Raw genomic sequence first — 15,822 nt, 5'->3', positions numbered from 1 at the left:
CGCCCCCAGGAGAGGCGCTTCCGCCTCGGCGCCGCCCCGCCCTCCCGGCGGCAGCCGGCGCCCGCCTCAGGGGGGAACGGCGGGTCCCCCACAGCCCCTGCTCGGCGCGGACACTGCTGTGCCCCGCCGCGACCCACTCTCTGCCCACCGGCATGAGCCACCACCACACGATGCGCCCAAAAAACGGCAGCGCAAAAGCCCGTCCCCGGACGATCTCTCATCCCGGGAAGGGGCTTTTTTTGCTGCAGCCAACGGTGGTGCGAGGCTTGATCAGCGCCAATGCTACTGGGGGGGCGTGGTGTGATCGCTGCCAATCGTATGGGCATCCTCTCCATTCCAAAGGCTGACAACTCATTTACACCGACACGCCTCCCGTCAACCGACTCAAGGCCCCGCTGGTAATCACGGCTCACCTCTCAGGATGGGCAGAAGAAACCTTTCCCACCAGGAAAGCTGCTACTGCTGGTGGCTGTTACTGGTCAAAACGCTCTTGCCAAAAATCATTCCCACATACGCAACGCCTGGACCCAGAGGAGCCGGCCAGGATTCTCATTCTGCAGCAGCAATGCTAAGCAACAGTTATCCAAGTGGAAGAATACAGCGACAGCTACATCCTCCACATCATCCGCAGTCCTCAGGACAGATGGAAAGAAGGAAGGAATGACAAGTGCTAAAAATATTAAGATAAAATGGCTTAAAACATGGAGTCAGGTAGGTCTGAAGTTTTATCTGAGTTTGAATTTGAATCTGAAATTTTCGGGATAGCGCTTTGGGATATTCGAAGTACCCCTCGCCAACCTCTGGGCTTCTCACCAGCAGAAAGAGCCTTTGGCAGGCACTGAGCTCCACCTGGGACCTTCGTCCCTGCTAGGAGCAGCCTCCTCGATGGAGATGAACGGCTGAGCCAAGACGTCCTGTTATCAGGAAGCATCTGTTTGCCAAGAGGGAGCTCAAACACTGGAACAAAATTCCTGCAGAGGTCGTTGATGCCCCAAGCCTGTCAGTGTTTAGGAGGCATCTGGACAATGCCCTTAATAACAGGCTTTAACTTTTGGTCAGCCCTGAATTGATCAAGCAGTTGGACTGGATGTTCGCTGTAGGTCCCTTCCACATCAAACGGTCTATTCTAGTCTATTGTAAACGATACGACCTGTCTTTTTTGATGGGGCAGTCAGTGCAAGGATCGATGGATACAGCACTGTATGGGAATGCAATTAGTGCCGCCAGAGTTAAATTCTTTCAGGATGTGCTATTTCAGCACCTCTTGGCCTTGCAGGGCCCATGCAAAGAGGAAAGCGTGCTCTTAAGATGCACTGCCTTGTAGTGGTTCGTTTCCAAGAGTGACTCAAAATGCAGGTTTTAGCTGATAAAGCAGACATGGTTTGAAGTCCTGGCTCCTGACAGGCTCTCTTCTTCCTAACAGCCCTCTGGAGAGGGGGCACTGCTGGCAAGGGAACTTGTCTCTAGCCTCGCCCTGCCTGCTGCTCCAGCAGACCCACGTCTGGACAGGGGCGAGGGCCTGTCTCTTCACACCTGGCCGGCATCAAAATGTTGTGATTCTTTAACTGAGTCGACATAGCCTGGCAGCTTTCCGCCCTCATTTCACTAGTTTTGCAGACCGAGTGATTACCAGGCATGTGCTGGAGGACTGTTTTATATCGTTCCTTTTATTAATTTAAAAGAAAACCAAACAAAAGCAGCTCCTTTGCAGCTGAATAACCTCATCAGGAACTTCATCCCCCCACCATTCCAGGTGGTTTCAGCTGTGCCCAGCGCATGGCCACCAAGGGCAGGGACAGCCCCTGGGCCTCCTGGGCACAGCGACTGCCTTGGGGCCAGCACCCAAAGGCTTCCTCCGAAGGGTGCTGGGCGGAGGGGGGTGGGCGGGGCTGTGCATGGGGGGCCCTGTCAGTCACCGCCATGTCACAATGCCACCCCCGGCAACGGCAACGCAGCAGTCACAGTGCCCCGGGGCAGTATAAAAGGGGGCACCCACCAGTGTCCAGCTGCCAGAGCTGCCCCGGGGGCAGCCCGAAGACATCTGAGAGGAAGAGAGGGTGGGATTACTGGGAGGGGGCTGAGGGAGGAAGACTGGAGCCTGGTCGAGGCTGCTAGAGGTTCTCTGCTGCAAGGCCAGCTCCTGGCAGGCCATCTTCAAATCTCATCTGATGGATGGAGGTGCCCGAGGCTATCAGGCTGTTTCCGCTGGAGAGTCGTGGCCAGCCCAAGGGAATGCCTTCTTGAGGAGCACTGCAGGAGCTCGCCGTCCTCATCCCCTGCGGAGCCAGGGGCAGCAGCCGTAAGAAATGGGGTGCAGGGATGTTGCCAGGGGTCCCAGTGCTTTGGAGCAGCCGCTAGACAGGCACAGGAAAGATTCTGGCCCCCAAGGTCGATCAGGCCGGGGGCATTTGGCCACTCTCGGAAGCCCCTGAGATGGCTCCAGGGTGAGGGAGAACAGGGCTTGGGCATCTCCTGGGAGGCGTGACCAGCCGGTGGGACCAGGAGGCAGGTCTTGCTCACCTGCTCAGGGAATAGCCGATCGCCAGCACTGGGGTCAGGAAGGAATTTTCCCCCGGGGCACATTGGCACTGGTCCCCGGGGGTTTTTTGCCTTCCTCTGCAGCACTGAGCATGACCACTTGTCAGGGCTCCTCCAGTCCCTTTTGGCCAGGTTACTGCCTGCTGCTCGTGCACCGCGAAGATGGCCTCTCGTGCCCTGCAGCTGGGGGGAGGAAGGCTTTTTTTTTTCCCCCACGGTGGGCTAGCGAGTGTCCCTGGGGGTTTTTTGCCTTCCTCTGCAGCGCTGAGCACGGCCCCTGGCCAGGGCTCCTTTGGGCCATGCTGGCCAGGTGCCTGCTGCTCCTGCTCCACGAAGGTGGCCCTCGTGCCCCGCATCCGGGGGGAGGAAGCTTTCTAGACTCCCAGGGTGGGCCCCAAGGGTGCCCCCCGGGGGTTGCTGCTTGTCCTCTGTAGCACTGAGCACAGCCCCTTGTCAGGGCTCCTCTGAGTCCTTTTGCTCGCTTCTTGCCTGCGGCTCTTGCACCACCAAGACCCCCCTCGTGCCCTGCCTCTCCCTGGCTCTCCTTCCCACGGCTGGCCCAGAAGCACAGCAGGGCTGAAAGTACGACTGGCGTTGGCAAGTGTAATACTTTGGAAAATACCACGCACCTCCTTCTCGCTCCTCCGCTTTTAGAAGTGTGGGATCAGTCCTGCTCCTCATTCTTCAGATTCCCGCTCTTCAGGAAACAGGAACTACCTGGCCTGCTTTCCTGCTGCCACTTTGTCACCCTAAGTCAAACGTGGCATTGATGATAGTCCTTTCTTACAGACTGAAACAAACAATATAGAAACACGAGAGCAGAACTAATGATAAAAATAATTTAAAAAAACCAAGAAAAAGAATAAAAAATAAGGAGCAAAAATAGTAATTAAAATAGCCATTCAAATAGTTATAAAAATAGTTATAAAAATAATTATAAAAATAGCTATATAATTATAAAATATAAAAACATAAAAATAGAATTATAAACAGATAAAAAGATAAAAATTACAAAAATATAATTATAAAAATATAAAAATCTAATTATAGAAATAATTATAAACTAGGTGCAGGAACGTTTGGGGCTTTTTTGGATGCCAAGATGAAGATTCATGTGAAAATAGTTCATTCCCAAAAGAAGCGAGAAAAGTCACATTCTTAAAACTTTTCAGTTTGCTCTCAAGAGCACCTTCTTTGTGCATCAGTCAGTTACCTGCTTTCCTGTTTCCGGCAAAGATGGATATTTTCTGCGCCATAATATTCATGCATCTGTCCCTCCACACGACGCAGGGCATTTGTGACTTCAAGTGATGTTTTTTCAAGCTAAACCGAGGATTGCATCAGCCTGCTCCTGGCTACACATGTGCACCACGTTAATGCTTGTGAGCATCTGCTCTGAAACAGGTTGAGAAAAAGACAATAAAATCCTGTTAGCACTTGTAACCTTTGTGATGGCTGTCCTTGAATGTGGTTTTGGAGCTGAAAAAGCCCTGACATTTCAGGCAAGTAACAGTTTCGTTGTTATTCGTGTCATTGGGAGGGAAGTGGAAGTGGGGAAGTGGAAGTGGGGAAGGGAAATGGGAAATGGGCAAGGGAGATCGGGAAGGGAAGGTAAGAGTTCAGCTGGAAGAAAGCTACAATGATTGTCTAGTCCCACTGTGTGACCACTTCAGGGCTGACCAAAAGTTAAAGCCTGTTATTAAGGGCATTGTCCCGATGCCTCTTAAACACTGACAGGCTTGGGGCATCAACGACCTCTGCAGGAATCTTGTTCCAGTGTTTGAGCTCCCTCTTGGCCAACAAATGCTTCCTAATGTCCACCCTAAACCTCCCCTGGTGCAGCTTTGAACCATTCCCACACACCCTATCCCTGGATACCAGGGAGAAGAGATCAGCACCTCCCGCTCCCCCTCCCCTCCTTGGGAAGCTGTAGAGAGCAATGAGGTCACCCCTCAGCCTCCTTCTCACCAAACTAGACAGACCCAAAGTCCCCAGCCGCTCCTCACACGACATTCCTTCCAGCCCTTTCACCAGCTCGGTTGCCCTCCTCTGGACACAGTCAAGGACCTTCACATCCTCCTCAAATTGTGGGGCCCAGAACTGCCACAGCACTCAAGGTGAGGCCGCACCAACGCTGAATACAGCGGGATAATCCCCTCTTTTGCCCGGCTGCTTCTGCTGTGTTTGATGCACCCCAGGGTGCGGTTTGCCCCCTTGGCTGCCAGGGCGCGCTGCTGCCTCACACTGAGCCTGCTGTCAGCCAGCGGCCCTGCATCCCTTTCTGCAGGGATGCTCTCCAGCCACTGCTCTCCCAGTTATGCTTGTGCCTGCCATAGCGCCGTCCCAAGTGCAGAATCCGGCATTTTTATTTGTTAGATTTCATCCCATTAATGATTGCCCAGTGCTCCAATCTAGCTAGGTCCCTCTGCAAGGCCTCCTGGCCTTCAAGAGAGTCAGCAGCACCTCCCAGTTTGGTATCACTGCCAAACTTGCTAACGGTACGTTCAACTCCTCCAGCCAGATCCTTGATAAAATACTGAACAGAGCTGGCCCTAGGATTGAATCCTGACGAACGCCGATGGTGGCTTGTCTCCAACCAGATGTAGCCTCATTCACTACAAGGCTTTGAGCTCTGCCCTTCAGCCAGTTCTTCTCCCAGTGCACCGTGAACCTGCTCATCCCACAGCTGGACAACTTGTCCAGAAGGATGCTGTGAGGGACAGTATCAAAACCCTTTACTAGAATCCAGAAAAACTACATGCACTGCCTTCCCTTCACCACTAGGTGGGTGAAATGGCAAGACTTAGACACTTTCTGAAGTGTCAAAAACATCTAAGAGGGAAATACAAAAAAAAATCTGAGATAAGAATCCACATTAGTGTATTTGTGATACGCTCTCTTCCCAGTCCTCCTGAGTTCAGTTTAACACAGCGAAGCCGAGAAGATACAAGGGGCTTTTTAATATGATCGCTAAGGATTTCAAAGCAAAGCATATTTTTAACCCATACAGTTAAATTAGAGAACATTTGCCAAATGACTTGTATGGGATCCTTTAAAGTGACTCGAGTTGCTGGATGATGCTGGCATCACCCCTGTGAAATCACAGTTTCTGCTGTCACAAGTGTGATTTAACATTACCACCTCACCAATCCCTTCTTCAAAAACACTGATAATATTGTGCATGCTGACGTCGTTCACTGAATGAAACCCATTAATTCTCCTTACTAGAAATTAGGTTTGACCCTGTAAAACATTTCAATAAATAAAGTTATTAAAACATATGTTTAACTAGGATGGTCTGATGCAGTTTTAAATGGTGACGCAGAAATACATTCTTTCGAGTGAACGAAGGCCTGGAACAACTGCAAAATTCATTTTGAAAAACTCATGGCTAAATGCTTCTTCAAGAATTTGAGAAAATGAGAATGCATCACATCTAGAAAACCACATTCTAGCCCAAAAAGAACGCCTAATGCATCTCAACTAAGAGTTTAGTAATTCACAGTTTTCAGCACAATTAAAAAGGTCAACTATGTCTTTCTCTAAGTACCAAGTCAGAGAGAGAGAGAGACGGGGCTTTGCGACCAAGGCAGCCTGGCTCCCCGCAGGAGCCTCTGACCTTGTGTCTGCCGAGACGACCTTGTGTGACAGCGGGGAGGGAGTCAGACCTGTGGCATTGCAGGTGGCTTCTGGTTGCAGGTACCTTGTTTTCTGGAGACCCAGCGTGTTACATCTCTGATCAGATTCACAGGAGCGCTGCCTGTGCTTCCACCTGCAACTGGCTCAATCGAGAGAACGTTATGAGAACACGATGTACCCTCACTAAAAGAAAGAAACAAAGAAAACTAACCAGGCAGGTCTTACACATGTCAAAATTTATGTCTGAACTCAGTTTAGATTATTGTAATGACCCTGTACACATGCTGTAAATGGGAATAAGAACGCCCTTTTGCTTACTTAGTGTGGAAAGCCCCAGAAAACCCTGTGTGTAGTCTACCTAAGCAAGTGACCTGACTGAAATTGAGTTATTGGTGGAATAGGAAATGCTGGAAAGATCTACAGAACCATGCTTTTGATTTGCAAAGTGTTTGCAAGTGTCTAGGATGGGAATGATATGATGCAGAGTCATCTTTTCTTTGCTTGAAGATATAAGAGACTACTCAATGGAGAGCAACACTTGCTTGTCAGGAAAAGCCCAGGTGCTTTGTCTTGCCTCGCTTTGGGGAAACAAGGAACAGCAGAGGTGACTTGTCATGTCCAATCTTATGTTCCTGGGACCTGCCTCAAAGGTTTTAGTCTATAGAAAGTTCCTAGATAACATGATTTGGTTGTGTGGGAGAGGCACTGATCTCACCGAGTGCAAATATCTTCCTTATAGAGGACAGTGGATCATGGCCACAGCCTCTCCTAAACAGACCAGCTGAGGGGTTGTTGAACCTGTAAAACAGCTTGCTTGGAGAGAAGCAGGTTAATGTTCTCCTTTTACCCGGGGAGGGGAAAATAGGTATATTAAAAGTCAGATCTAGTGCAGGTTTCACTGAGAAAAAAGGAAACTTCTTGGTCAGTCTCAGCAGAGGGTGTTACCCAAAATTTTGTTCTACATCTGCAAAATCTTTCCAGCACCTGATCAGCACATCAAGCTGAGTACATCTCTGCCATTAGTACATGCACTAAATGAGGACCTTAAAAAATCATCCCCAAATTGTTCTTAAAATTAAACACCCTGAAGTTAAAAAGAAGAGATACAAGAAATGCCGGTGGTTTTCATTTTCCCACTTACTCTAAACCAAAACCAAAAAAGTGTTGCACTTGCAAGTTCTCTTGGCAAGCGTGAAAGCAATGTATTTGTAAGGAAAACAGAGATGCTTAGCTCTGTAATGATATGAGCTGGAGGGAAATCACAGTTATCTCACCATGCATGCTGGTATTGCAAGAACTGACCACACCATTACTGTTTTGGTTCAATGTGAATTAACTGTGAATGGCACTGAGGAAGGATGCAAATAGGGAATTGATTTGGCAGAAATTTGGCAAGAGGATTTGTAAGGTTCACACTGTTCTCTTGCTTCTGTTCCCACCGTTGGGGCAAAAATGCCATTGTTGTCAGTGACACTTACATAATAAATGGCATGTGGCAGAAAAATAACAAACTGTGTGCAGCCACCCATATTCTGGTCTGGACATTTATCTACCTGGAGACTCTTAGGACAGTGAAACTGGCTGTGTGAAGTGGGTAAGTTAAGTTGTACTTATTACTTTGCTTCTAGGGAGAATTAAGCTAAGTCTAATTAAAGTCACTTAAATCCAGAACGTGTGTGCTTGAATTCATGAAGGAGAGACCAAAGGACTGGAAGATCCTTTGCATCAGAGGCTTTGCCCATGGGCATGTCTTTACCCTACTGCAGTTAATGTAGCTCTCCCAGTGCTGAATTACCTTGCATTACGCCGAGGGCCAAACTACCCATTTGCCAGCTGGGAGTAACTTGTGCCTGAGCCCAGAGGCTACACCTGTGATTTCACACCTATGCTTTCCTTAGCAGATGCCCTGGGATTTAGCTGGGAGCAGGTACCCCACATCTGTTTTCCTACCCGGGGGTCCAGTAGGCGAGAGAGGTCATGCGCTGTACAGCAGTATCATCACATAGAAACCTACACCTGTTTCAGGAATGGTTTCAGGATGACAACTAATTATTAAAGGCATGCAAACACCTTTAGTGGGGATTCTGCAGTTGAGTGTGGAGCACCCTAGGCTCCTTCCGCTTGGAAAGGGATGCCACACTGTAGCACGGTGCCAAGTGACAGCTCACCCCAACTCAAAACCTAAGCCAAATCATTGTTTTCTCCATAATTGGAACTGAGCCTGAACTGCAATTTGGAAATTTTCTTGACGTGTGAGTCAAATGAGCATTGGTCACAGCTGAACATCATCCAGTATTTAAGCAAAACCCCATGGTGCTCGGACTTCCTGCAGAGAGGGGAATTTAAATCACTGTAATTTGCATGCCAGCTTGCCAGGAAGAAGACACAAGATGTGCAGGTTCATATATTTATTAACCACTTCTCATTACCTTCTTCTTCAAAATCTTTCCTGCCACACTGTTCTGGATGGTTGTCATATAAGATGTGCCACTAGCAGGGACTTTATGTGACCGCCTGCAGTCCTGCCCTGGGTCTCCCCAGTTTCTGTAGAAGGAATATCCTGGCCTTTCCTCTTGAAGGTGGTGTACTTTAATTTTGCTCCATTTTGCCCTTGCTTGCTTAAAGCCTTGGTGGGCAGCCATGGGGAACTGTGCCTGTGGGCCAGCTTGGAGCAGGCAGGACTAGACCTGGCTCTTCAGCCCTGTTCCAGCCTCCCCAGGGGACACTGGTGGCTCCCCAGAGTGACCCAGTTCTTGTTTGAGGATTTTTTTTTCCGCAGTGAAAGTGTTTTCCAGAAGGACACAGCCATGCTGGGAGCAGCCTCTGATTTGCCCTGTGCTAGATGATGCACATGAGCAGAAAAATGATGGTATGAGAGGTCTTCCCTTTGCTATCGAAAGGGCTTACCAAGGAAAAAAACAAAGAAAAAATAAAAAAGAGAAGATTGCCATCTGTGTTCGAGCCACCTAAACCGTGCAAACCACAGAGAAAACAGCCTGTGACAGGTCTAATTAGGCTGGGATCCTGGGAGCACACACCCACCTCAGCCTACAAAAGCCCAAAACTTAATTGTGGGTGCAAAGAGCAAACACCGTGTACAGCGGTGTGACTGCTGGGTGCGACGTCTGGGCTGGCCCCCCTGCAGTGACACTCCTGGTGAGTCCCCTCCTTCGCTATTCATGTCTGTCTGTCCCACATGCAGCCTCCATGGAAAGGAAAGTGAATTACAAATTGCCCCCCCCCTTTTTTTTTTTTTTTAAAAAAAAGCTCATTTGGCATTGAACTCACCAAGTTATAATGACCTTTTTGATTGCAATTTAAGGTAGGTCTGATGGCTAAAAGAAGAATAACATGAAAAAGCCCCCTGGGGATGTTCAGCTCTGCACCCTTCAGCAGATGCTACAATGATGTTTTGGAAACAGGTACCGGGGAGAAATCAGTAGCTCGCTGACTGCCTGCCGCTGGCCACAGTCACCTCTGGGTTGTACGTGGCAGGTCTCAGCCTTGATAGCTGAATTTTGAGCTGTTGTGATGGGGATGAGGCTCTGCTGGTTTGAGATTCCAACTCTCCGAGAAGTTTCTGAAGTGAGGAGTCGCAGCAGGTGGAGCACGGCAGGACTGACATTGCTGCGTAGCTGGGAAGGATGAGTCACGCGCTTAGCACAGCAATTCCTGAAACTGCGTTTCAACCCCCCTCCAAATAAGCAGAAAGGGATCAAACTAATTTTGATTAATAAGCAGCTCCTCCTCGTCTCAAGGGACAGTTTGTTGATTGTCAACTTTTAGCGTGCTGTGAAGCTCACCGTAGAAAAAAATCAGGTGCTGGCTAGAACATCTAAAAGCTCTTTGTACCTAACCCCACATTATTGTTACTATTAATACAACCCATACGAGCGCAGCAGTAACGACACAGCAAAACCCCAGCACGAGGCAGCCACTGTGGCTAGCACGGGGCCTCCTCTGCACTACTTTGCTCCTCAGACAGTAGGAATCCAGCTCGGCTTTCGGCTGTCCCTGTATTTGCTGTGATGCACATAAGGCTGCCTGTGACAAGGGGGCCCAGGTGGATGCACCTTCACTGCCTGCGCCCGGCAGGGTCAGTCACCCCTGTGGCCTCCTACTGTGCTCACACTGGATGGGGACAGGGACAGGGACAAGGAAAACCCCTTGTGGGGCTGCTGCCACAGCTGAGAGAGGAGCGTTTTCCACTTGTTTCAGCAGCCTTCCAACATCATTTGTACATGCACGGCTATGACTGATCTTAATTTCTACATCTTCGTATTTACAGGTGGTATATCTGATTTATGGGTATCATACAGCTGGTTTCTTTCCATCTGCTTGCATATATTTACTGGCGTAAATTCTCCATCAAGATGTAGCATTAGTATGCTTTGGCTATTTACTCCTTGGTTGTCTGCTCTGAAAAGAAGTAAAATAAAAATATATTTTGAGTTTTGTGCATCAGAAATTCAACTAGTATGCACAGGGTACCGGTGGCATTGTTAAAAGCCAGGTACTAAATTTATACCTGTACTTGAAACTCCAGGGACCAGCATAATTCTGGGTGTAGTTCTGTGTCTTGATAGAAAACTTAAAAACTAAGAGCACATATTTATGACTGGTTTTAGTTCTTCAATCTATTTTTAAACAAATACTCTGTGTCTAGACTAATGTTCTTTTGCTGCAAAGATCTCATGCTACTAAACTTGCTCCTAAATAATTCAGATTCATTAAAGTTGCTTCAGGAAGATAAAAACTGTAAGGATTCGCTGCCAGTCTCTGCTTTCTGAACACAATTAATTTCTAAACAACTGCATTAAATGGTTTTGACCACATTCCAAAACCCTGCAAATATTTGCTGCAAGCGTTTGTTTCAGCACCAAGAGTGGGCAAAGGGGTCAAAGGCAGTTCGGGCCGGAGGGTGACACAAATAGAGATGAGGCTGCAAACGCACTTGCTATCCCTAAAAGTAGCTGCTTACAGTAAACTGGCTTTGCTGATGAACTTGCTAGCACAGCAACCTTAACGCAGGCTGGGGAGGCAAACTGCACACTGCATCAGTTTGTGCCCCAATGCTACCGGTGAAAGTGTTTTTAATCAGGTGCAGTGAGAGGTTTGGCTCTGTGAGGCAAACTCTTAGTTGTGTGACCCACTTTTGAAGGTGCCGATGTCCAGAGGAAAGGTCTGTGCTAACTGAAGGTCCAGGTAGAGCCGATGGGACCCACCTCACGTTGTCCCCAGGCTTCATCCTCAGGCACTAGCAGAGGTGGGCTGGTGCAGAACATGTTGAATACTTAGGAGTGCGTGACTCATGTCAAGCCCACCAGGCTCAGCTACCTTTTGTAGTGGTAGGCTGATTTGAAAAGCAATATGCAGCAGGAAAAAACAGTATTTTCTTGTTTACCAGGGCATAATGATCTGCTTTGAAGTCCAACAGCAGTAAGCATCATGCTTAAACTCACAGATAAGAAAGAGATGTTGCAGACAGAGATTATCAGTTGCTGCAGAGGATGCAAATATTTTAACACTGCAAACTACCACTGAAGGCAGGTACTTTTCCTTGTTAGTTGCTAGACAATTTAAGAGACACATTTCATTTATTCTCACGAGTCTTTTGGAAGACATGGTGCTTTCAGGTTACTTTCTTTTTTAATGTGCGCAGTGGGGAGTCTACATCTTGTTAAAAATGAGATCGCAGTGACTCCAGTATATCAAAGGACTTAATCAGCACAGTGCCATAGAGAAGCCAAAGGCCTGATGTAGGCTAAATGTAAGTTTGCAAAATGGAAACAGCTAAATAATTCAAAGAGCGACATCAATTTCTGTGTGATTTGTTCATCTCCCAGCCAGACTCATTTCAAAGGGTTGAGGTTTTTATTAAAAGAAGAAAGAAAACACTCATAGTTCTACTTCAAAGCTGTTTCAAATCTGTTTTCTCCCCATCTTTCCAGGTTACGGAGCCTCCTTCAAGACTGAGTAAAGATCTGTCTGAAGATGGTAATTGCAAACATAGTGAGTATACAGCTACGCTGCTGTGTAATCTGTTTTTCTTTTCCCCCTCTTTGCCTTCGTCAGTTTTCTGCCTCTCTCAAGCCAATGGTGCCATCCCACCATAGCACTAACACAAAGCCTTCTTCCCCTCCTCTTTCCAAGTTGGGGATTTTGCATTTTGCTATGTATTTGAAGCTGCCAAGCCAACAGTGTTTTGAATGATCTCACAGAGATAATGTTCTCACCACCTGCCATTTTAATAACAAGTTGGCTAGAGGTGGTGAACTGCTCTTTTGTGAAGAGTTTGTTACTTAGCAGGTTATTTTTGTAAGTCTCTGCAGTGCCACACACTTCAAGCAGTCTGAAACGCACTGTGTTTTGCTGGCAGCCTTTGCACTTACCCATCTAAAATGGAATATATTGGGGATCTTCAACTGCATCTGGTGGAGAGGGGCGAATTTATGCTTTACTGAGACACCCCTCAACACAAAATTACCTGATGTCCCATTGCAGGACACCCACCCTGGCAAGATCAGCCTGGATTACTACAGGAATGACAGCGTGGTGCTGTCCCCGTATGGAAACCCGGTGAACGATACAGACTTCCCGTGTGACAAGAGGCAGGTCAGGCAGTTTGCTCGAGCCTTCCTGCCGGTGCTTTTCTGGCTCATCTTCTTTGTGGGCACAGTGGGAAATGCCTTGGTTGTGCTCGTCTATTGCAAATACCGCTTCAGGAGGAGCATGATGGATCGGTACCTGCTGCACCTGGCCATTGCGGACCTGGTCCTCCTCTTCACCCTCCCTTTCTGGGCCAAGGCTGCCTCTGATGGCTGGATCTTCAAGAACTTCATGTGCAAAGTCATCAACAGTATGTATAAGATCAACTTCTATGGCTGCAGCTTGTTTCTAACCTGCATCAGCTTTGACAGGTACATCACTATTGTCCAGGCAGTGAAAGCTAAAGCTTCTAAGAGAAGGTGGCTCCTGCGCAGCAAACTCATGTGCTTGGCTGTCTGGCTGACATCCATGAGCCTGTGCATCCCAGAAATCATGTACAGCCAAAGCATGCGGGTGGGGAATGTAACAGTTTGCAAAATTACATACCCGCCAAATATCAGCATGAACTTCAGAGTTACTGTGCTGGCCTTGAAAGTCACAATTGGATTCTTCCTCCCGCTCCTTGTCATGGTAATTTGTTATGCCCTTATCATCAATACCCTCCTGCAAGCCAAAAGATCCCAAAAGCAGAAATCGCTGAAGATCATCACCATGATCATCACTGCTTTTGTCCTCTCTCAGTTCCCGTACAACATTGTTTTGCTGGTCAAAGCCATCAACACCTACACCAGGGTGGTGTACAGCTGTCAGGCTGCCGACCGGCTGGACATCGGGCTGCAGGTCACCCAGAGCATCGCCTTCTTCCACAGCTGCCTCAACCCCTTCCTCTATGTCTTTGCTGGCGAGAGGTTCAGGATGGCTCTGGGCAGGATGCTGCAGAGCGGTGTCTGCTGCTGGAGCGGTGGCCAAGAGCAGTGCTCCCCTGCCTGCGACAGCCAGGAGCACAGCTCAAACTGGTCCTTTGCCATGCTGGGCAGGCGGCGGGTGAGGAGCTCCCTGACCCTCAGCACTCACTTGACCTCCTCTGTTATGCCCCCCCCTTGCCAAGTCCTCTTGTAAGTTAGTCCCACCCCACTCCCCTCCAGAGGAGGACGAGTCTCTTTGGAAACCATCTATATACCCCAAAGACTGTCCCAGAGGAGCAGGGAGGGCTGGGGGCTCCTTGAGTGCCCTGCCATGTGGACTCAACTGGGGCTTGCTGGCTAAAAGGAAGGGAAACCTTTGGCATAGGGTAGCAAAATGGAACCATACATGGAGCCATACTTGTTATAAGTAGAACTGATAGAGGACAAAAACTATCTTTGTAGCAGCTGTAAATACCCAGCCCACCTGCAGCTCAGACCACAGCCTGAAATAACAAGCCTCGCAGGGAGGCAATGAACCCAGCTATGGCAGCAACCGAGGCAGGTGAAGCAGGATGAAACGCCCATCCTGTGAAGCAGCAGGAGGGGGTTCAGCCCTCAGTTGCTGCCCAGCCAGGGTCTCCTGTGGAAGTGGCTGGACTTGGGAGCCCTGCCTGCTCCTACACCAGATTGTCTCCCCTGTAAAGCAGATCAGCCTTTACCTCCTACACTGGTTTATTGCAGTAGGCAAATGTGCCTGTGCAGATGCAGCTCTGTTTTGCTGCACAGGTGGTTCTTCTTACAAAGGAAAGCCAATCATTCATGTTCATAAAGTGGTCATTGCAGAATTAGATCTATATTTCATATGTATTTTAGCTGTGTGATATAAGGTGAAATTGGATACAATTTATTTGCTATGGCTTCTATTTTGATACTGGAAACAAATCACACCTCGTAATAAAAATTCAAGGGCATCAGAGCTGCTGAGTTGTCTGTCCCAGGGATATTTGCCATATGGTGCAAAGCTGTAGTAAAGCAGAATGCAAAAACCAAACTCATGGTTCAGCAGACCGCTGGCTATGTGCTGATACTTTGCTAACAGTGAGAAAATGTATTTAGCGTGGGGCCAGTAAGACAGAGAGTAATTAAGTATCAGACCTAACGTTAATGAAATTTGGATTGATACTTCAGGTTGGTGGAGGCAGCAGTTCCCAAAAGTGGTGTGCTGTAACACACCCCACAACTTCTATAGGGCTTTCGGCATGCCAGTGTTGGTGCTGTAATGGTGCCCGAGGCCGCAGGGCGCTGCGTGGCCATTCCACCTCACTCATCCCTTCCTGGTGACATGGAATTGCCTGTCCTGCCCTACTGCAGCTTGCACCTCCCAGTCTTCAACTGCAAGCCGTAGTGCTCAGGAGGCTGACTTTGAAATAGTCATATTTAACCTGGTTTGCCTCCTGGTAATTATTTCTTGCAGGAAGAGAGAGTTTTCATTGTGCATTAATTGTTAAAGTGTGTCGATAAACACGAGCTTTCTGCAAGGTTTGGCACTGCTTCTCTAGCTAATGGGGTACCTCTGAGCAGATGGGGTTCTATTGGCATATACATTTATCAGGACTTTTAAATGTTTTTTTACCTTTTCCTTAGGGAAAAAAATGGTGAAAGATATATGTATTTTTTACTACATGTGTAAGAAGGGTTTAGGGGGGTTTTGTGATTTGTATCAAGCTCAATGCGACCGGAAGCTGCAATTCTGTTAAATAAAGGCACTGCCACATACAGCAAGGGGATGAACTGGCAGCTTCTTGCCCAGACGTCCTTCCCACGTTTGGATCCATATGCATAACCTGTTTCCAATGACAGGATTTACCCCTCCCGAGGAAGGCCAAAGGAAAACTTTGCTAACAGGGTTTACTTCACATGTCTAACCCTTGGGGCGTGGAAGCCGCAGCTGAGGACCCCACAGGCACCGGAGCGGGTTTCGGCTCCCAAGGCGAGGGGTGGGGTGCAGTTTTGGGAGGGAGGGAGGTTTTTAAGCGTGTGGGAGGAGGCAGCACGCCAGTGCAGATGCTTCCTCGCTGCAGATGAGCCCCACCACCCCTTCCCAGGGCTGAGGGTGGTCCCACCCAGAGGGTCCTCCCAGCCCAGAAAGAGCCCTCAAGTCGTGCAAACAAACAAACAAGCATGCAAACCT

The 15,822-nt window shown here is 48.4% G+C and overlaps 1 protein-coding gene across 4 annotated transcripts; it reads left to right on the top strand.

The window, feature by feature from the left end:
• The first annotated feature begins 38 nt into the window (after positions 1-38).
• Positions 39-15,409, top strand: CCR9 (C-C motif chemokine receptor 9). 4 transcript variants are annotated; one of them, XM_074840414.1, is made up of 3 exons: positions 39-711; positions 12,129-12,189; positions 12,682-15,409. In XM_074840414.1, the coding sequence occupies exons 2-3, from the start codon at positions 12,172-12,174 to the stop codon at positions 13,843-13,845; spliced, it is 1,182 nt and encodes a 393-aa protein (XP_074696515.1). In that variant the 5' UTR covers positions 39-711; positions 12,129-12,171; the 3' UTR covers positions 13,846-15,409. The 4 variants fall into 4 exon arrangements, 2 of the variants coding, with proteins under 2 accessions (XP_074696515.1, XP_074696523.1); XM_074840422.1 differs by lacking the exon at positions 39-711 and adding an exon at positions 4,146-4,655; XR_012625204.1 differs by lacking the exons at positions 12,129-12,189; positions 12,682-15,409 and adding an exon at positions 5,056-6,207.
• The last annotated feature ends 413 nt before the right edge of the window (positions 15,410-15,822 follow it).

Source organism: Strix aluco, chromosome 1 (genome assembly GCF_031877795.1).
Source record: "Strix aluco isolate bStrAlu1 chromosome 1, bStrAlu1.hap1, whole genome shotgun sequence".
In the NCBI taxonomy this organism is placed as follows: domain Eukaryota; kingdom Metazoa; phylum Chordata; class Aves; order Strigiformes; family Strigidae; genus Strix; species Strix aluco.
The sequence above is the reverse complement of the archived record's forward strand: the minus strand, read 5'-3'. Positions and strand labels throughout refer to the sequence as shown.